General features: G+C 53.7%; 1 protein-coding gene across 3 annotated transcripts in view; it reads left to right on the top strand.

Moving 5' to 3' along the window:
- Polr1a (RNA polymerase I subunit A) overlaps positions 1-16,258 on the top strand; it is a 61,539-nt gene that overhangs the window by 33,068 nt on the left and 12,213 nt on the right. For all 3 annotated transcript variants that reach the window (XM_015506356.2, XM_048787789.1, XM_048787790.1), the window contains 11 exons: positions 4,675-4,824; positions 5,617-5,800; positions 8,155-8,237; positions 8,345-8,503; positions 9,708-9,806; positions 10,356-10,508; positions 11,527-11,609; positions 12,586-12,751; positions 13,480-13,701; positions 14,407-14,621; positions 15,857-16,024. In XM_015506356.2, the coding sequence (XP_015361842.1) occupies positions 4,675-4,824; positions 5,617-5,800; positions 8,155-8,237; positions 8,345-8,503; positions 9,708-9,806; positions 10,356-10,508; positions 11,527-11,609; positions 12,586-12,751; positions 13,480-13,701; positions 14,407-14,621; positions 15,857-16,024 (1,682 nt within the window). The remainder of the gene's footprint in view (positions 1-4,674; positions 4,825-5,616; positions 5,801-8,154; positions 8,238-8,344; positions 8,504-9,707; positions 9,807-10,355; positions 10,509-11,526; positions 11,610-12,585; positions 12,752-13,479; positions 13,702-14,406; positions 14,622-15,856; positions 16,025-16,258) is intronic.

Here is a 16,258-nt window from a genome sequence, read left to right as displayed (position 1 = left end):
CATAGTGACATCTTCTCGTTTTTCCATGTGCTTAGTGGCCATTTGGATATCATCTTTTGTGAAGGGCCTGTTAGAGTCTTCTGCCTGTTCCCTATTCTGTCATTGTCTTATTGTAGGTAAAAGGCTTGTGGTCTGTCTGTGTGGGGTTCTTTGGTGCTAGAGATTGCACCAAGGTCCTCCTCCTTGCTAAGCATGCACCCTACCACTGAGCTGTCTCCCAGGCCCAGGGAAGAGCTGTAAAACATGTATTTTGGTGTCAGTCCGTTGCTAGATGCGTGAATTGGAAGCACCTACTTAATGGTTACCTTTCCCCTAGTTCTAATGGTGGGTTCTGTAACATTCCGTAGTCCCTGGACCTTACACTCTGTGGCGGGACGGTTTGCCTGCCCCTGCACTGTTGCCCATAGCCTCATGGGTCCACCTGTCATGCCTGGCTCTGGAGTGAGGCAGGGTGGGGGGGTCACTCCCTCCCGTGTTCGTTTGACAGCTGTTGTTGAAAAGTCCTGCAGTGCTCCTCAGTGTCTCCTGGTCACGCACCAGACAGTGGTGTGGGTCAGTGCCGGACTCCTGCAGCTCCACAGGTCTCGGCTGCATTCACTGTGCTACGCTACCTTCGTGGCTCTAGCTGGATGTGAAATCTAGTAAGAAGGGTTTCCTTTCTCGCCGCATCCTCGCCTGCATTTGTTATTTTTGATTGGTTGGTTAATAGCCACGTAACTAGAGTAAAATGGAATCTCATTGTAGTTTTGGTTTGCTTTTCCCTGATGGCTGAAGTTATGGAGTACATTTTCACATATTTATTTGCCATTTGTATTATTCCTTTTGAGAAGTATGTATTGAGGTCATTTTTTGGTTGGATTACTTGTGTTTTATTGCTGATTGTGTGTGTGGTTTAATATTTTGGGGTTTTTTTTTTTTTTTTGCATATTCTAGATGGGAACCCTCATCAGATAATTGGCAGCCACCTCCTGTGCTGCAGGCTGTCTCTTTTTTTTTATCGTTTCTTTTGTGTGCAGAAGCTTTACAGTTGGCTGTGATCCCATTTGTCAATTCTTGCTTTATTTCCTGTGCTGTTGGAGCCCTACCCAGGCAGCGTGGCCTGTGCTGCTGTCTTGGAGTGTCCCCGTGTTCCCCTAGTAGTTTTCAGAGTTCCAGGTCTGCATTAAGGTCTTTGATCCATTCAGGTTGCCTTCTGTACAGGGTGAGAGAGAGAGTGTGGATAACCAGTTTGCCCAACACCATTTGTTGATGAGATAGTTGTTTCTCCCAAGTGTATACTTGGCATCTTTGTGAGGAATCAGTTGGCTGAAAATGCATGGATGTCTTTATGGGTCCTCTATTCTGTTCGATTGGTTTGTGTGTCTGTTTCTATGCCAAGAGCATGCTGTGTTAACTGTGGCTTTGTGGTATATCTTGAAATCAGGGATTTTGATGCCTCCAGCTTTGCTCTTTTTGCTCAGGATTGCATTGGCTATCTAGAATCTTTTGGGCTTCCATGTGTATTATTAGGATTATTGCTAATTTGGGGATTGCTTTGAATCCAGGTAGTTTTGGATAGTATAGCTATATAGTAGTGATTCTCCCAATCTTTTCCACCTTTTGGTGTCCAGTTTCTTTCTTCAGTGTTTTGTAGTTTGATTTTAAAGATCTTTCACATCCTTAGGTTTATTGCTAGTCGTGTATGTGTGTGTCTTTTGCAAATGGGATTACTTTTCTTGATTCCTTTCTCAGTGAATTCATTAATGGCATAGAGATAAGCTACTGGATTTTGTATGTTGATTTTATATCCTGCTACTCTATTGAACTTACCAGTTTTAGTAGTGGTGGAGTTTTTAGGGTTCTCTATGTGTAGAGTCCTATCTGCAGAGAGGGGAACCTTGACTCCTTCTTTTCCTGTTTAATACCTTTTATTTCCCTGCCTTGACTCATTGCTCTGGCCGTGTAAGACAGGTCAGAGTGGAGCCTGGCCTTGCTCCTGAGCTTGGGGGAAAGGCTGCTTCCCCTTCACTGTGCTGTCTGTGCACTTGTCCTCCATGGCCTTTCTCACGTGGAGCTGTGACCTTGCTTCTAACTTTGTCATGGAGGATGTTGAATTTTACCAGGTGATTTCTTTGCATCTTTTTTTTTTTTTTTTCTTTTTTTTTGATAAACATGTGATTTTTGTCCTTGAATTTTTTTTTTTTTTTTAATGTTCTCTGTTACATTTATTGATTTCCGTATGTTGAGTCCTAAAAATCCTTGCATCCCTGGAATGAAACCAACTTCATCATGGTATGTGATCTTTTGAATGTGCACTTGAATCCAATTTGCATGTATTTTATTGAGGATTTTTGAGTCTGTGTTCATCAGGGATATTTGTGTATAGTTTTCATTTTTCATGTCCTTGTCTGGTTTCAGTAGCAGGGTAATCATGGAGTGAGCTTTGTTCCTTCCCTTTTTTCTCTTTTTTTTTTTTATATTTATTTTTTAGTTGTAGGTGGACACAATACCTTTATTTTATTTTTATGTGGTGCTGAGGATTGCACCCAGTATCTCACACATGCTAGGCTGCCACTGAACCACAATCCCAGTCCCTGGTTCATTCCCTTTCTGTTTTTATTTCCTCAAAAAAAAAAAAAAAAAACACTTGCTAAAATTCAGCAGAGAAGCTGTCTGGTCTGGTCCTGGGCTTTTCTTTGTTGAGAGACTTTTTATTTTGATTCAATCTCATTATTTGTTATTGGTTGGTCTACTTAGGTTTTTTTGTTTGGTTGGTTTTTAGAGATAGTTTTTAGTTGTAGATAGACATAATATCTTTATTTTGATTGTTTATTTATGTGGTGCTGAGGCTTGAACCCAGTGCCCCACACGTGCCAGGCAAGCGCTCACCACTGGGCCACAGCCTTCCTGAGCGTTTTTAATACTCTCTTGGTTCAATTTCATAGGTCCTACATGTACAGAAATTTGTTCATTTCTTCTAGATTTTTCCAATTTATTGGCACTTATTTTTCAATATATCTTGAATTTCTGTGGTAGAGTGTCTCCTTTGACATCTCTAATTTACTTACTTGAATCTTTGTTTTGGTTACTTTAGCTAAAGGCTTGTCAGTTTCGTCTTTCCAGAGAACCAACTCTTTGTTTCATTTATGCTTTTGTTATTGTTGTTGGTTTTTGGTTTTGTTTTTAGCTTCTGTTTCACTATTTCTGTTCTGATTGTCATTATTTCTGTTCTTCTACTGATTTGGGGTTGGTTCATTCTTGTTTTTCAGAGACCTTGAAGATGCAGCATCATTAGGTTATTTATTTGAGATCTATCTCTCTGTTTTTTTTTTTTCTTTCTTTAATGTAGGCTTTTATTACTTTAAACTTCTTCTTAGTTTTGCTTTTTGCGCTATCCCATAGGTTTTGGTATGTTGTGCTTTCATTTTCATTTGATCCAAGGGATTTTTGAATTTCCCCTTTGACTTCTTCAGTGATCCTCTGTTCGTTCAAAAGTATGTTGATCAGTCTCCACGTGTTTGTATGATTTCTGAATTTTTCTTGCTGTTGATTTCTCATTTTATTCCATTGTGATCAGAGGAGATGTGGCGTATGCTTTCAGTTTCTTTGAATTTGGTAAGACTTGCTTTGTGAACTAATATGTGGTCTATTCTGGGCGGAGCCCCATGTGCTGACGGAGATCATGTGAATTCTGCAGCTGTCAGATGAGGTAGTCTGTCGCTGTCTGTTAAATCCACTTGATCTAGAGTGTAATTTAACTCTGCTTATTCTGTTGTTCTCTTGGTTTTGCCTGGTGAGAGTGGGGTGTTGAAGTCACTGCAGTTGCAGTGTTGGGGCCTGTCTCTATCTATTAGGTCTCTTTGTGTTTGTTTATAAAACTGGGTGTCCAACATTCAGTTCATACAAACTATAATTGTATCTTCTGGATTAATTGTTCACCTGAACAATGTATAGCAACTGTTTGTCTCTTCTGATTTTGTCTTAAAGTCTCTTTTATGAGATATAAGTATAAGTATACCTGCTTGTTTTCAGATTCTGTTTGCTTGGAATATCATTTTCTATTCTTTCTTTTTCAATCTATATATATGTCTTGAGTCTTGAATTTTTTTAATATTTATTTTTTAGTTGTAATTAGACACACTACCTTTATTTTATTTATTTATTTTTATGTGGTTCTGAGAATTGACCCAGGGCCTTGTACATGCTAAGCAAGAACTCTATGGCTGAGCCACAACCCCAACCCCCAATTTTTTTAATCCATTCAGGTGATATAACTTTTTAAATTGGAGAATTGAGACCCCTTACATTCATTTATTACTGAAAGGTATATCCTTGTTCCTGATATATTACTGACTTTCTCCTGGTTGTCTGAATATTCTTTGTTCATTTCTTCCTCTCGTTCCTCTTTGGAGTTTAGTGACCTACTGTATTGGCAGTGTCACTCCTGCCGGGCCCTGCTTCTACCCTCACGCACTCTTTGCTCTCCCCTTTCTTCCTTTGGCCTGCTCGGGAGTCTGGTTCAAGTGCAGGGGCTGCTTGGTGTTTCATCTCCTCTCATGTGTTGTTGGGCGAGTCCGGGGTGACCTGTGCCCTGGAGGGGAGCTGCCTCTCGCCTGCCTGAGAGCAGCACTTTGTGGTTGCAGGCCTACAGGGCCCAGCTCCTCTTCTACCCTCAGCCTTCCCCTTTTCCTCCAGGTCGTGTCAACACTGCTCATAAACATAATCCCCGAGGACTATGTCCCACTGAACTTGTCCGGAAAGGCAAAAATCAGCGGGAAGGCCTGGGTGAAGGAGACTCCTCGGCCTGTTCCTGGCTTTAACCCTGACTTCATGTGCGAGTCCCAGGTAGGGTGCCCCCTCGGTGCAGGTTGGAGATGGCTCCCCCAAGGCTGAGACAGAAGTGGAGGCACGCTCATGGGACTGCCGCCTGCCTCAGGAGCCGAGGGCTGTGCCCAGGGTGCTGTCCACCATTGCTTTGGGCAGGATCCAGAGTGTCTCTACCATCTAGCCTGCAGTGTGAGCCAGCCAAGCTTGGAGACACAGAGCCCAGGTTTCCCTCAAGACCACTTAAGAAAGTTGAATGCTCTGAGGTCCCAACACCCCAGCTGCAAGCCTCATGACAGGGTCAAGAGGCCTCCCAGGGCAGTGAAACCTGGGTGCCCCATGCTGGTTCAAGAGAGCAGGCCGGTGGAACATGCCCACAGCCACTGCGTGTCACCGGTGGGCTTCATGGTGCTAGGACTCTTTTTCTCTTAATTAGCTTCTAACCCTTTAGCCCTGTTCCATGAGAGTGCAGATTCGGGTTGAGAGGATGCTCCAAGGGTTTTGTTCTTGCCCGAAGGGTTCCAGAGAGGTGCTAGGGAGGGATACCTAAGCCCCGCTCCCAGCGGCCACGTAGCAGCTCTGGTTCTCATTTCCACGCACTTGACCTCAGTACAGGGTGGGAGAGCAGGGACACTGAGCACATTGGAAAGTGTGTGTGTGATCCCTTGAGAAAACTTCAGCAACTGCTGGTGTGTTTGCCTCCTGTTCCCTGAGGGACTCGAGGCAGATCACCAAGAGGCACCCAGCTGGAGGGAGGCTAGTGCTGTCAGAAGGGCACGTGGAGATGTCCCTGCAACCTGGTGCTTCCCACAGGTGCTAATCCGCGACGGGGAGCTGCTCTGCGGAGTGCTGGACAAGGCGCACTATGGGAGCTCCGCCTATGGCCTGGTGCACTGCTGCCACGAGGTCTACGGGGGCGAGACCAGCGGCAGGGTCCTCACCTGCCTGGCCCGGCTCTTCACCGCCTACCTGCAGCTCTACCGAGGCTTCACCCTGGGTGAGCCTAGCCCCCCACCCATAGCCACGACGGGTCAGCCACTTCTGCCCTGGCCCTCCCTGCAGCTCGCTCCCCTGGGCCTTTCCTGCCCTCACACCCTCCTGGACTCCCTCGGCCCTCCCTGCGCTGAGGGCTTTCCTGTTAGTGGTTGCGTGTGCCTGGGAACTCCACTGAGGTAGGTGGGTCTGCTGACCCTGAGCCCAGTGTGTCCTGGAAGCAAGAGGCACTGTCGTAGGGAGTTGGCTCTGACACAGGAAATAGGTGTGCTGTTTCTCTGCACTGCCATCCTGTCTCTGGAGTGGAATCTGAGTGGGCCGGGGGATGCCGTGATGGGTTTCGCTGTGGCAGAGGGAGGCGCTCTGCTTCCTAGGCTTGCTCAGTGCAGATGTGCTCCACAGGCTGCTGCAGGGGCCGAGCCCTGGGCCTGTAGTGGGGCGGCACAGCACCAGTTCACTCTTCAGTCACGTGTTTCACGTGGAACGGCTTAAACGTGTAATGTCCATAGGTGGGAACACAACACCCCGCTTCCATTTGCAAGGAAACACATTAGTATCAACTTGAAGTGTATCTTCCTAGACTTTTTTCCAGTGCAGATATATTCAGAGGAAATGAAACCCTTTACTACGTACTGTCCTGTAATCTAGTCCCTCTCTACCACCACTCCAAATATATTTTAAAATGACCTTTGGGGTCAACTTTTATCAATCCACACCCTCATGACTAGTGACTACAAGTCATTCCTTTAGTGTGGATGTTTACTTGTTTTTCAGTATTTGAGGGATATTGGTTCCAAGCTGCTGCCCCCCATAGCAAAATCCACAGATGCTCCTCATGTGCAGTGGTGTGGTGTTTCCATATAACCTACGTGCATCCTCTCCTAGACTTGAAACCGTCTTAGAGTTCAGATACCTCCTGCTGCATAAGTGCCGTCTGAACAGCTGTTAGGCTGCTTTGGAAGCCTCTGTGGCTATTCCTATAGGTGTAATTATTTCTTTCTCAGATATTTGTGGTTGCAGCTGGTGGAGGCCACAGAACTCAGAGGCTGGGCTGTCCTGTGGGGTGATTATGCCATCCCTGTCACCATACATTTAGGCTGGTGTGAGTTTTCAGGCCATTGTGGTAATGAGGACCCTGGGACAGGTGTCTGGGCCCATACGTCCAGTTGATCTATCAGAATGAGGATTGCAAATTGCTGGTCTGCCTGAGCTGAGAGGCACCGTCCCCGTCCTGGTTCCTGTGATGGGCTGGTCACCCTCTTCTCATTGGAAACTACACTGGAGGCCCCAGGGTCTCCAGGAAGGTACAGCGCGAAGCCTTGGAACCCGTTTCATCCAGTGGCCTGGCACAAGTGGGACTGTCTGCTGGCCAGAGAATTAAGAGCTCTCCGGGTGGAAGCTGCAGCCAAGGGCCAGGCCAGCAGCCTTGTTTGGCTTGGCATAGAACTCAGCTATGCGGTGACCACACATGCTAGAGACCTATTGGGGACAGGGCTCTGGGTGGGTGGGCCAGCTGTCGCCTGGGCAGGGTGGCCTGGAGAACCCATAGCAGGCCCACTCCTGGTCACGGCTTCTTGAAGTATGTGTCCCTCCCCACCCACTTGGGTTCTCTGCACACCCTCGTGTCTCAGGCTTTGTGTCTCCAGGCTCCGTGCTTTAAGTCCTCAGGTCTCGGGCCCCTGTGTCTCTGGCCCATGTGTCTCAGGTCCTCAGGTCTCAGGCCATCACATCAGACTTTGCAGACATCTGAGCTCAGTTCTGAGTGGTCAGTGTTTGCCTTCCTGTTCGGATGTTGGCCTGGGGACTCTGGGGTCCTGCTGCACTTACAGGTGGAGGCAAAATGTGGTAAAGTGAGCAGCAAGCTCTACCGGTATGAGCAGCTGTATAGCCCATGGGCCCTAGGGTAGACCTGAGTGAAATCACCAGCTTTGGCCTCCTGAGGCTGCTGTGGCAGGGATGGGGGAGCCTGGTTCAGGCTAGACACTCTGTACCTGCACACCACAATCACCATACAGGTGGCCTGGGACATGAGGCTGCTGGGAGCCCTTATGGAGATATTCCTAACCCTTCCTCTGCCCCTAAACCTAGCTTCCTATCCCAAACCCCCTCATGTCCTTCTAACAGGGACTTACTGGGTGATAGCACAAGAGTGGGTGTTTATAAGCACAAGTTGGGGACTCAGGTCTCAGCCTGTTTTGTCACTCGTGAGAAAAAGATGATAAGGTCGGAGATAGTGGCGATCTGAGATGCCATGTGCCCAGCGCTCCTGTGTCTGGCCTTGGCCCAGAACATCCCCCAGTTCACGGGCTGGGAGAGGCTGGGCTCGTCCACCCTGAGCATGTCTGTTTCATGTCACAGGTGTGGAAGACATTTTGGTTAGGCCAAAGGCAGATGTGAAGAGACGTAGGATCATTGAGGAATCCACCCACTGTGGGCCCCAGGTAAGTGGGCTGGGAGGCCATGGCCTGCCCATGGGCCAGAGTCCTGCAGAATGAAACCCACACCTCCTCATCTGACTGCATCCCCGCCACGTCTTCACTTCCTTTAGGCTGTCCGGGCTGCACTAAACCTGCCAGAAGCCGCATCATGTGATGAGGTCCGAGGGAAGTGGGAGGATGCCCATCTGGGCAAGGACCAGAGGGATTTTAACATGATCGATCTGAAGTTCAAGGAGGAGGTGAACCGCTACAGCAATGAGATTAACAAGGTCAGCCTGGAGGTGCATGGACTGTCCCCACTTGTTTGAATGCTATTTTTTTTTTTTTTTTAATTCCATTTGGTTGTCACTCAGGATTCTTTGGGGCAGATGGCTGTTTAAGAGGTGACTGGTTAGGATTTGAGGTGGGATGGCGAATCCATTGTTTGAAGAGCCCAGGACCATGTCCTGCCTCCCTGGCAGGCCCGGGAAGGCCTTGGACTGGCGTTGAGAGGGACCGACTTGTGCAGTATTTCTTATGGAGTGACGACATCGAAGGGATCTGAAGGGGGGCTCTCCTGTGGGCCACGGCAGGTGGACGTGCAGGGTGCGGCAGCGCCAGAGAGAAGCCTGCTCCAGGTCCGACTGCTCAGTGCTCACATGTGCCCACAGGCGCATATGGGGCAGTCTGCTTGGGGCCTGGCCTGGAAGTGGACATGAGGAGCAGGAGCTCGTGCACAGGAAGCCATACCAGGCCCCTGGCAGTCGGGCTGTAGCCCGGCTCCCTGGCCCTGCAGCAAGGAAGAGACGAGGCCTACCCCAGCTCACGCCAGCCTGGTCTGTGGGGCCCTGCACACGAGAGGTGGTGTTCTGGGCGCCTTCAGCAGGGCCAGGGCCAGGAGGCGCAGCTCCCTGACTGAGAAGGCTGGGCTGGAGGACTTATCGTCAGAAGTGGCCTTGGGTGGCTTGTTGTCCCCACCTCCTGTCCTTCCTGTTTTTCCCACCCAGGCTCTGCCCCTCCATGTTGGGCTGGGTTTCAGGTGCCCTTGGCATCTTCCCATGTCCCCTCCTGTGGATCTGCCAGCATCTGCTGGCGTTGGAGCCATAGTCAGGCTCCCCACTGGGTGCTCATGTGGACACAGTGTGACACTGGTGGTCTACCTGGTGGTGAGGACCGGGTCGGCCTAGCAGGGCATCGCCTCGATTTTATGCCCAACTAGTACCTTTTTAGAGCCACCAACTGATGGCACCTCCTCCTTCTTCTCTTTGACGAGTGAATGGAGCCCGCCACTCCTGTCTGGGGATGTGAGGCGGCCAAGGGCCAAGGTGGGGGCAGCATGGGGGTGGAAGCCCACTGAGGCTTCCCCTGCCCTGTGCAGGGCATGGCCTGTGCCTGGCATGTGTTCCAGCAGATGGCCTCTGCTCCAGGGCCCACCTGACCCCAGGGCTGGGGCAGGAGGTGGAGGAACTCTGACACGCCCGCTTCCCTCCACAGGCGTGTATGCCTCTTGGTCTGCACAGGCAGTTCCCAGAGAACAACCTGCAGATGATGGTGCAGTCGGGGGCCAAAGGGTCAACCGTGAACACAATGCAGGTGGGCACAGAGGGCGGGCTGCTGGCAGTGGGCGGCTCCACATTCCACGTAGAACGTGGTGAGACTGAAGGAGTGAGGTGCAGAGCAGTGACTCGTCACACACAAACACACCACTCCTGACAGATCATAAGCTGAGTCCCCTTCAAAAACCCGAACTTGAGTGGGTCCTGCAGCACCCTGTCCCTGGGTGAGTGGCGAGCAGCAGGAGGGTGAAGTGGCCAAGGGCCCTCCAGAAGGCCCAGTCGGTGGGGAAGCCCCAGCACTGTGCCCTCATGGCGCGTGCCCTCAGCCAGCACCTCCATCGCCTGAGGTTCCCTGGACCTAGGGTGAGGGTCATAGTGCACTGCTGTTTCCTGCACTTCCCACCAGCACCCCAGACCCTCCACATGCAGTGGTGATTCTGGTGGCGGCTTCCTTCCCAGCCTTACTCCTTCTGTGAGCCCAGATGTCTACCTCAGTCAGGAGAAGGGGACTCAGCTGCCGTGTTTTGAGGCGGCAGCTTCCCGGGTGTCCCGCCTCGTCCTGAGTCTGCCTGGTTTCCTTCCCCAGATCTCATGCCTGCTGGGACAGATCGAGCTAGAGGGGCGGAGGCCCCCATTGATGGCGTCTGGCAAGTCACTGCCCTGCTTCGAGCCCTACAGGTTCACCCCCAGGGCTGGCGGCTTCGTCACTGGGAGGTTCCTCACCGGCATTCAGCCCTCCGTATGTGTGGGTTTCCCGTGTGCCATCTCCTTATTCCTAGACTCAGTGCCAAGTGACCCGGGCCCCAACCATGGCTTTACATGAGAGTGGCCAAGGACAATGTCAGGCTACTTGCTGCCTGCCCACCAGACCTGAGGGCCCAGAGGACACGACCCTGGGGGGGGCAGAATTTAGCCCAGTAGAGGCATGCCCATAACAAGGAGGTGCCCAGGATGGCCACACAGCCTCTCCAATCCTCTCGGCTGCCATAAGAGCTGGAGGAGGGGGCCTCTGTCTTCCCAGGAGCCTGGGCTGCCACAGGGAACCACATGCAGGTCCGTTGCACAAAGCCCCCATCCCTCCCTGGGCTCTTTCGCGGTGGGAGGTGCTGTCCAGGGAACATGCCCAGTCCTCCTCTGGAAGGGAAGCTCCCTCTGCTCCCCACCTCAGTGGAGCAGCTTTGGGTGTTAGTGCCTTTCAATCCCCGTGTGTCAGGCCACCAGGGCAGACCGCCATCCAGTGCCAGTCATCCAAGGCTACGGCCCCCAGGCTCTCCTGGCCATCGTGGTCTCTGGTGAGGGATGTTGGAGGCTCTCATAGGCTGCAACCCCGAGCGCTTGCAGAGTCCTTCTAGTGGGTGGCGGCCAGCATTGCTGTATGTGACAGAGTAGGAGGGGGGTCAGGAAGCCACTGCCTTCCCCAGCTCCTGCGGGGTGGGCTGAGGACAGCGGTGATGAGCTCTGACTGTGGGCTGCTTCCAGAAGCTTGGAGCATGCCACACCACTCTGTTTGCCTGTTGGGGTGGAAGGTAGAGTGGGCGTGGAGCAGACAATGCCAAATGGGATGTGGGGTCCTGTCCTGAGGATGGGAGCTGATGCTTTTGATCCTGCCCTGGGTGGGAAGAGGCAGAGGCCACTGGAGCTGTCCAGTGCCAAGAGCCCTGGAGACTGGGGAAGGAGAGAGACACCCGTCAGGAAAGGCCGCGGGTCCCCAAGCGCACGTTCAGTACCTGTGGTGTTCCTGTCCCACTCTCCCGCAGGAGTTCTTCTTCCACTGCATGGCGGGGCGTGAGGGCCTGGTGGACACAGCAGTCAAGACCAGCCGTTCCGGCTATCTGCAGAGGTGAGAACCGTGTGCCTATGGCAGGGCCTGCATCCCAGGGCCTTGCTCCCACCTTCGAGGACGATTCTTGGGATCATGACAACTTTTTTCTCCAGGGTGGCCAGACAAACCAGCAGGTGTCCTTCCCACCTACTGGTCTGCCATCCCTGAGGACATGGGTGCCGGCAAGGGTCTTGAATGGGAATGAGCTATGCCTGCCTCTGAGCCTGCAGTTGGTGTCCCTTTGGGCCTAGGTGTCCCTTTGGTGTCTTCCCCTGCCTGGAAAGGGGATAGGCAGTCCTCGTCCCACCACGGTGGGCATGTAGGAGTCGAAGATCAAGTCCAGAGGAGTCCTGACTCCAAAGAGCTAGCAGGACAGGTGGCAGAGCCCTGCCTTCCAGGGACCCTCCCTTGGGGACCTTCTGTGCCTAGAGAACCCCCTGCTGGGACCTGGGCTGGGAGTGGAGAGTGCTCAGGCTGGGTTCTGAGAGAGCCCCCATTGGCCAGGAGGGTGGGGCTGTTCCTGCAGGCTCCAGCTCTGCCCTTCCTTCTGCTTTCCCCCGGCTCCAGAGGCTACAGGGGAGAGTAGAGTTGAAGTGGCCTTTAGGGAGGAACCTGCGTGCAGTCAGCAGTGCCCAGTGGGGAGTGCTTGGTGCACCCAGGCTCGGTGGCCACACTCCATGGCTTGGCCGCACGGCCACTCCTTCCTAAGCAACAGTTCTACCTCCATCCCCAGCCACTCAGAAAAACCTAGGAAAACCAGGACATGAGTGGTCAGGCAGGTCTGGTCCTACCTGGCTCCATGTGCAGGCAGGAGGCACCAGGCCCTGCTGGAAGAGAAGGGCAGGAGCCGTGGAGGCCAGGCACAGGCATCTGCGGGGGCACTGCTAGCAGAGAGGGTGCGGGCAGGCTGGCTGTTGGGGTGCAGGGTGGATGCTAGCAGCAGGGCTATGTGGCAAGCCCTTGCAGAGCTGGCCCTCAGGTGGCCTCCTGACAGGTGCATCATCAAACACTTGGAGGGGCTGGTGGTCCAGTACGATCTGACGGTCCGGGACAGCGACGGCAGCGTGGTGCAGTTCCTGTATGGGGAGGACGGTCTGGACATCCCCAAGACGCAGTTCCTGCAGCCCAAGCAGTTCCCCTTCCTGGCCAGCAACTACGAGGTAGTGCCAGGCCCACTGCGCGGGCCTGCCCTGGCTGCACTCGGGGTCTGAGAGCCTGAGCACCCTGGGTGCCGCCATGGCCGTGTGGCCTCTGGAGTCCAGTGGGAGGGCTGTAAAGCAGGATCTCAGAACCCTGTGACCTGGATCACGTGAGAAGGTGCGACAGCCGCGGGGTGGAGGCAGGTGCTGCATACCAGGTCCTGAGCTACAGTGCTCGGTGGACACTGTCCAGGGGCGGCCTCACCACGGCTTGGGAACGTAGACAGTAGCCTGCCGGTCTTACAGCAGAGGCAGCCTTTGAACCCAGGCCCCAGCACTCGTTTCCACGTGGCCCAGTAGTGACCATTGCCTTTGACTCAGCATCCCATAGTGCAGACTGGGAGCGGAAATAGCCAAGCCCTCTGAGAGTGCTGGGCTGATAGCAGGGTTGAGAGAGTGCTTGGGTGCAGAGTCCTGCCTCTCTGGGGCCATCCCTGTCACCACATTTTCTTCCCAGAGGCTCCCCCTGTTCCTGGAGGGCCCTGAGCATGCCAGTCCCTCCTGCATGCCCGCGGCTCCTGACACCGCCACCCCGAGGCTCTGTTAACACGCTGAGGCCCTGATTGGCAGTGGTGTTTCGTCTTCATGGGGGCACTTTGAAGGCTCCCTGGGGCCCCAGGAGGCTGTGCTCAGGCCCTCCGCCACCCCTCATCCCTCACAGTACCTGTGTCCTTTGTCTTCGTCATCAGGTGATAATGAGATCCAAGCACCTCCATGAAGTCTTATCCAGAGCAGATCCCAAAAAGGCCCTCCGCCACTTCAGAGCTATCAAAAAATGGCACAGCAGGCGTTCCAGCGGGCCGCTGAGAAGGGGAGCCTTCCTAAGTTATTCCCAGAAGGTCCAGGACACTGTGAGGGCGCTGAACCTGAAAGGCGAGAACAGGAATGGTCGCAGCCCAGAGGCCCAGCAGGTGACGCTAGGGTGCTGTGTCCCCAGCGCCTAGCATTTCCAGGCTCTGGGCACCATCAGGGCTGAGGGTGGGGGCTGCTCCTGAGAGGACGTGAGGTGACAAGGCCAAGACCAAGTGGCACGCACTGGGTAGTAAGTTGGGTCTCTGACAGGGTGTCTTGGGGCTCAGGGTTCCCCTGGGCTGGTGCAGATGTTGGAGGCGGGCCCTGGTGGGACCCTGGGAGGGATAGCAGTGGTGCCCAGGGCCTCTCCCTGCTCTCTCCCTATGCTGCTGCATCCTCCTGTGGTAGAGCACAGCTGGGAGCCAGAAGCCAGCTCTCTGCCTTGGGGACACCCGTGTGGGAGGACCTGACCAGGCCTCCTCTGCAGCCTCGGTGTGGTTGGCCCAGGGCAGGCCCGTCTCGGCCTCTCCTGGGCCCCTCACTGCCCTTCTGACTTCATAGAGGAGTCACAGTTGGGCAGTAAACGCTGGAGGCGGTCTGCCTGTGCCTGCAGCCAGGACAAAGAGTCTCTGGTCATGGTCACGCAGCGGGCCCTGCACAGAGGGCTGTCTTGTGTTAAGTGTCGGGGTGCTTCTGACCTCACACAGGCAGGCTCATCCTCCTCTCGCCCTCCCCTCTCCTGGAACCAGGGCCTTTGAGCCCCCATGCCACTGGAACCCCAAGAGAGCCCTCCCGCTGCTGAGACCCTTCCTGCCCTCCTGCAGGTGTTGCAGATGTGGTACGAATTAGATGAGAAGAGCCGGCAGAAGTACCAGAGGAAGGCGGCCCCTTGTCCTGACCCCAGTCTGTCTGTCTGGCGCCCAGATATCTACTTGGCGTCTGTGTCAGAACATTTTGAAAAAAAGATTGATGACTACAGTCAAGAATGGGCACTTGAAGCAGAAAAGAGTTACAAGAAATCGGAGCTTTCTCTGGACAGGTGACGACCTTGCTTTGTTGTCTGGTGCCTATGGGAGGAGCTCTGCCTCTCAGGCCCTTCCCCACCCAGCCTAGGAAGAGGGCCGCCTCCAAGGTTGCCTCTAGCAGGAGGGAGGGAGGCAGGCGAGACCGCAAGGGCACCAAGCACGCCCTGAGGCTGGCCAGAGCAGGGCAGAGAGCACTCCTCTCATCTGGACCAGTACCTGAAAGGGGCACCGCTGGGACAGAGGTCTGCAGAAATGACGCTCCGTTTGGCAGGGTAGACATGGCTAAGAGTCAGGGTCAGTCTGTTCTGCTCCTGGGCACTCTGTGGCCCTGGGTGAGTCACTCACTGCCCAGGGATACTGTCCTCAGCTTTCCATGAGGACGTGGATCCCATGACCGCAGTGATCCTTTGAGCTGCGGATCTCCGGCCTATGAAGGGGTTAAGGGGAGGCCTCAGCTCAGAGGAATTCTGCAGAAAGGGAGACAGCCTATGGGCTGAGTGAGCCAGCATGATGGGTCACTGCATCAGAAGGGCCCAGGAGTGCCTAATAGACGTTGGTCCTGGTTGTTCCCACCAGCTTCCTGAGGACCTTGAGGCCATCTTCCCTGGTGAAGCACATGCCCAGGCTGGTGGGGTCAGGAGTGGGCTCACACTGGAGGATTTGGGGGGACCAGATTCTCCATATGGACTGTGACATGGTTACCTCAGCCACCAGCCGGGCTGTCCCTGCAGCTCAGAAAGGGCCTGGAAGGACTTACCAGGAGGTGCAGCTTTATTGCTTCCCACCGCACACCCCCATTCACCCGCAGCAGCTCATACCGCCTCTGTCGAGCCCCGTCCTGCCTGGGCGTGGTCAGCAGAAGCACAGCATGGCTACCCTCGTGTGGTCTGCAGCCACTTGAGTAATGGAGCTCCTCCTGCCCCTAGTGCCTTGTGAACCTGCCTGATCTCTCCTGTCTGGACCAGGAGGCTTCGGCCCTCTCCAGACTGTGCCAGTGGGAAACAGGAATGAGGGATGAGCCACAAGTCCTCAGAGCCTAGGGGACCTGCAGTCACTGGTCTGGGTGGATGTGTGACGTTCTCATGAATGTCGGGTGCTGCATCCCCAGCTGGAGACGTCATCGTGTAATTTTAGGACATTGCAAGGTCACTAGCCAGGACCCAGAGGTTAATGGGATCTTTCACCTAGGAAGCCTAGAAAGAGGCTTCTGGCACTGTGGCCACTGCATGCCTGCCCTGTCCACCTCCAGGTTGAGGACCCTGCTGCATCTCAAATGGCAGCGCTCGCTCTGCGACCCGGGTGAGGCTGTGGGCCTGCTGGCCGCCCAGAGCATCGGGGAGCCGTCCACGCAGATGACCCTGAACACCTTCCACTTTGCAGGCAGAGGCGAGATGAACGTCACCCTGGGTATCCCAAGGTGCGGGCACAAGGGTGTAGGGCTGGCCCTCTACGGAAGAGGCTACTTCGTGAGAGTGAGCGAGCATGTGACAGACAGGGTCTTGTCAAAGTGGAGGTCAGCACTGGAATTGGAGCTGGTCTGGTTTCTGTGGCCAGACGGATACCTCAGCCTTCGAGGATCGCCGCTGCTTCTCTGCCAGTCCTGTTTCAGGTTTCTGGGCCTTCTTGTGGAATTGCACAGGGCCATTTTGCT

Source organism: Marmota marmota, unplaced genomic scaffold (genome assembly GCF_001458135.2).
Source record: "Marmota marmota marmota unplaced genomic scaffold, marMar, whole genome shotgun sequence".
Classification (NCBI taxonomy): Eukaryota; Metazoa; Chordata; class Mammalia; order Rodentia; family Sciuridae; genus Marmota; species Marmota marmota.
Note: the sequence above shows the minus strand (reverse complement) of the source record. Positions and strands in the feature narration are given on the sequence as shown.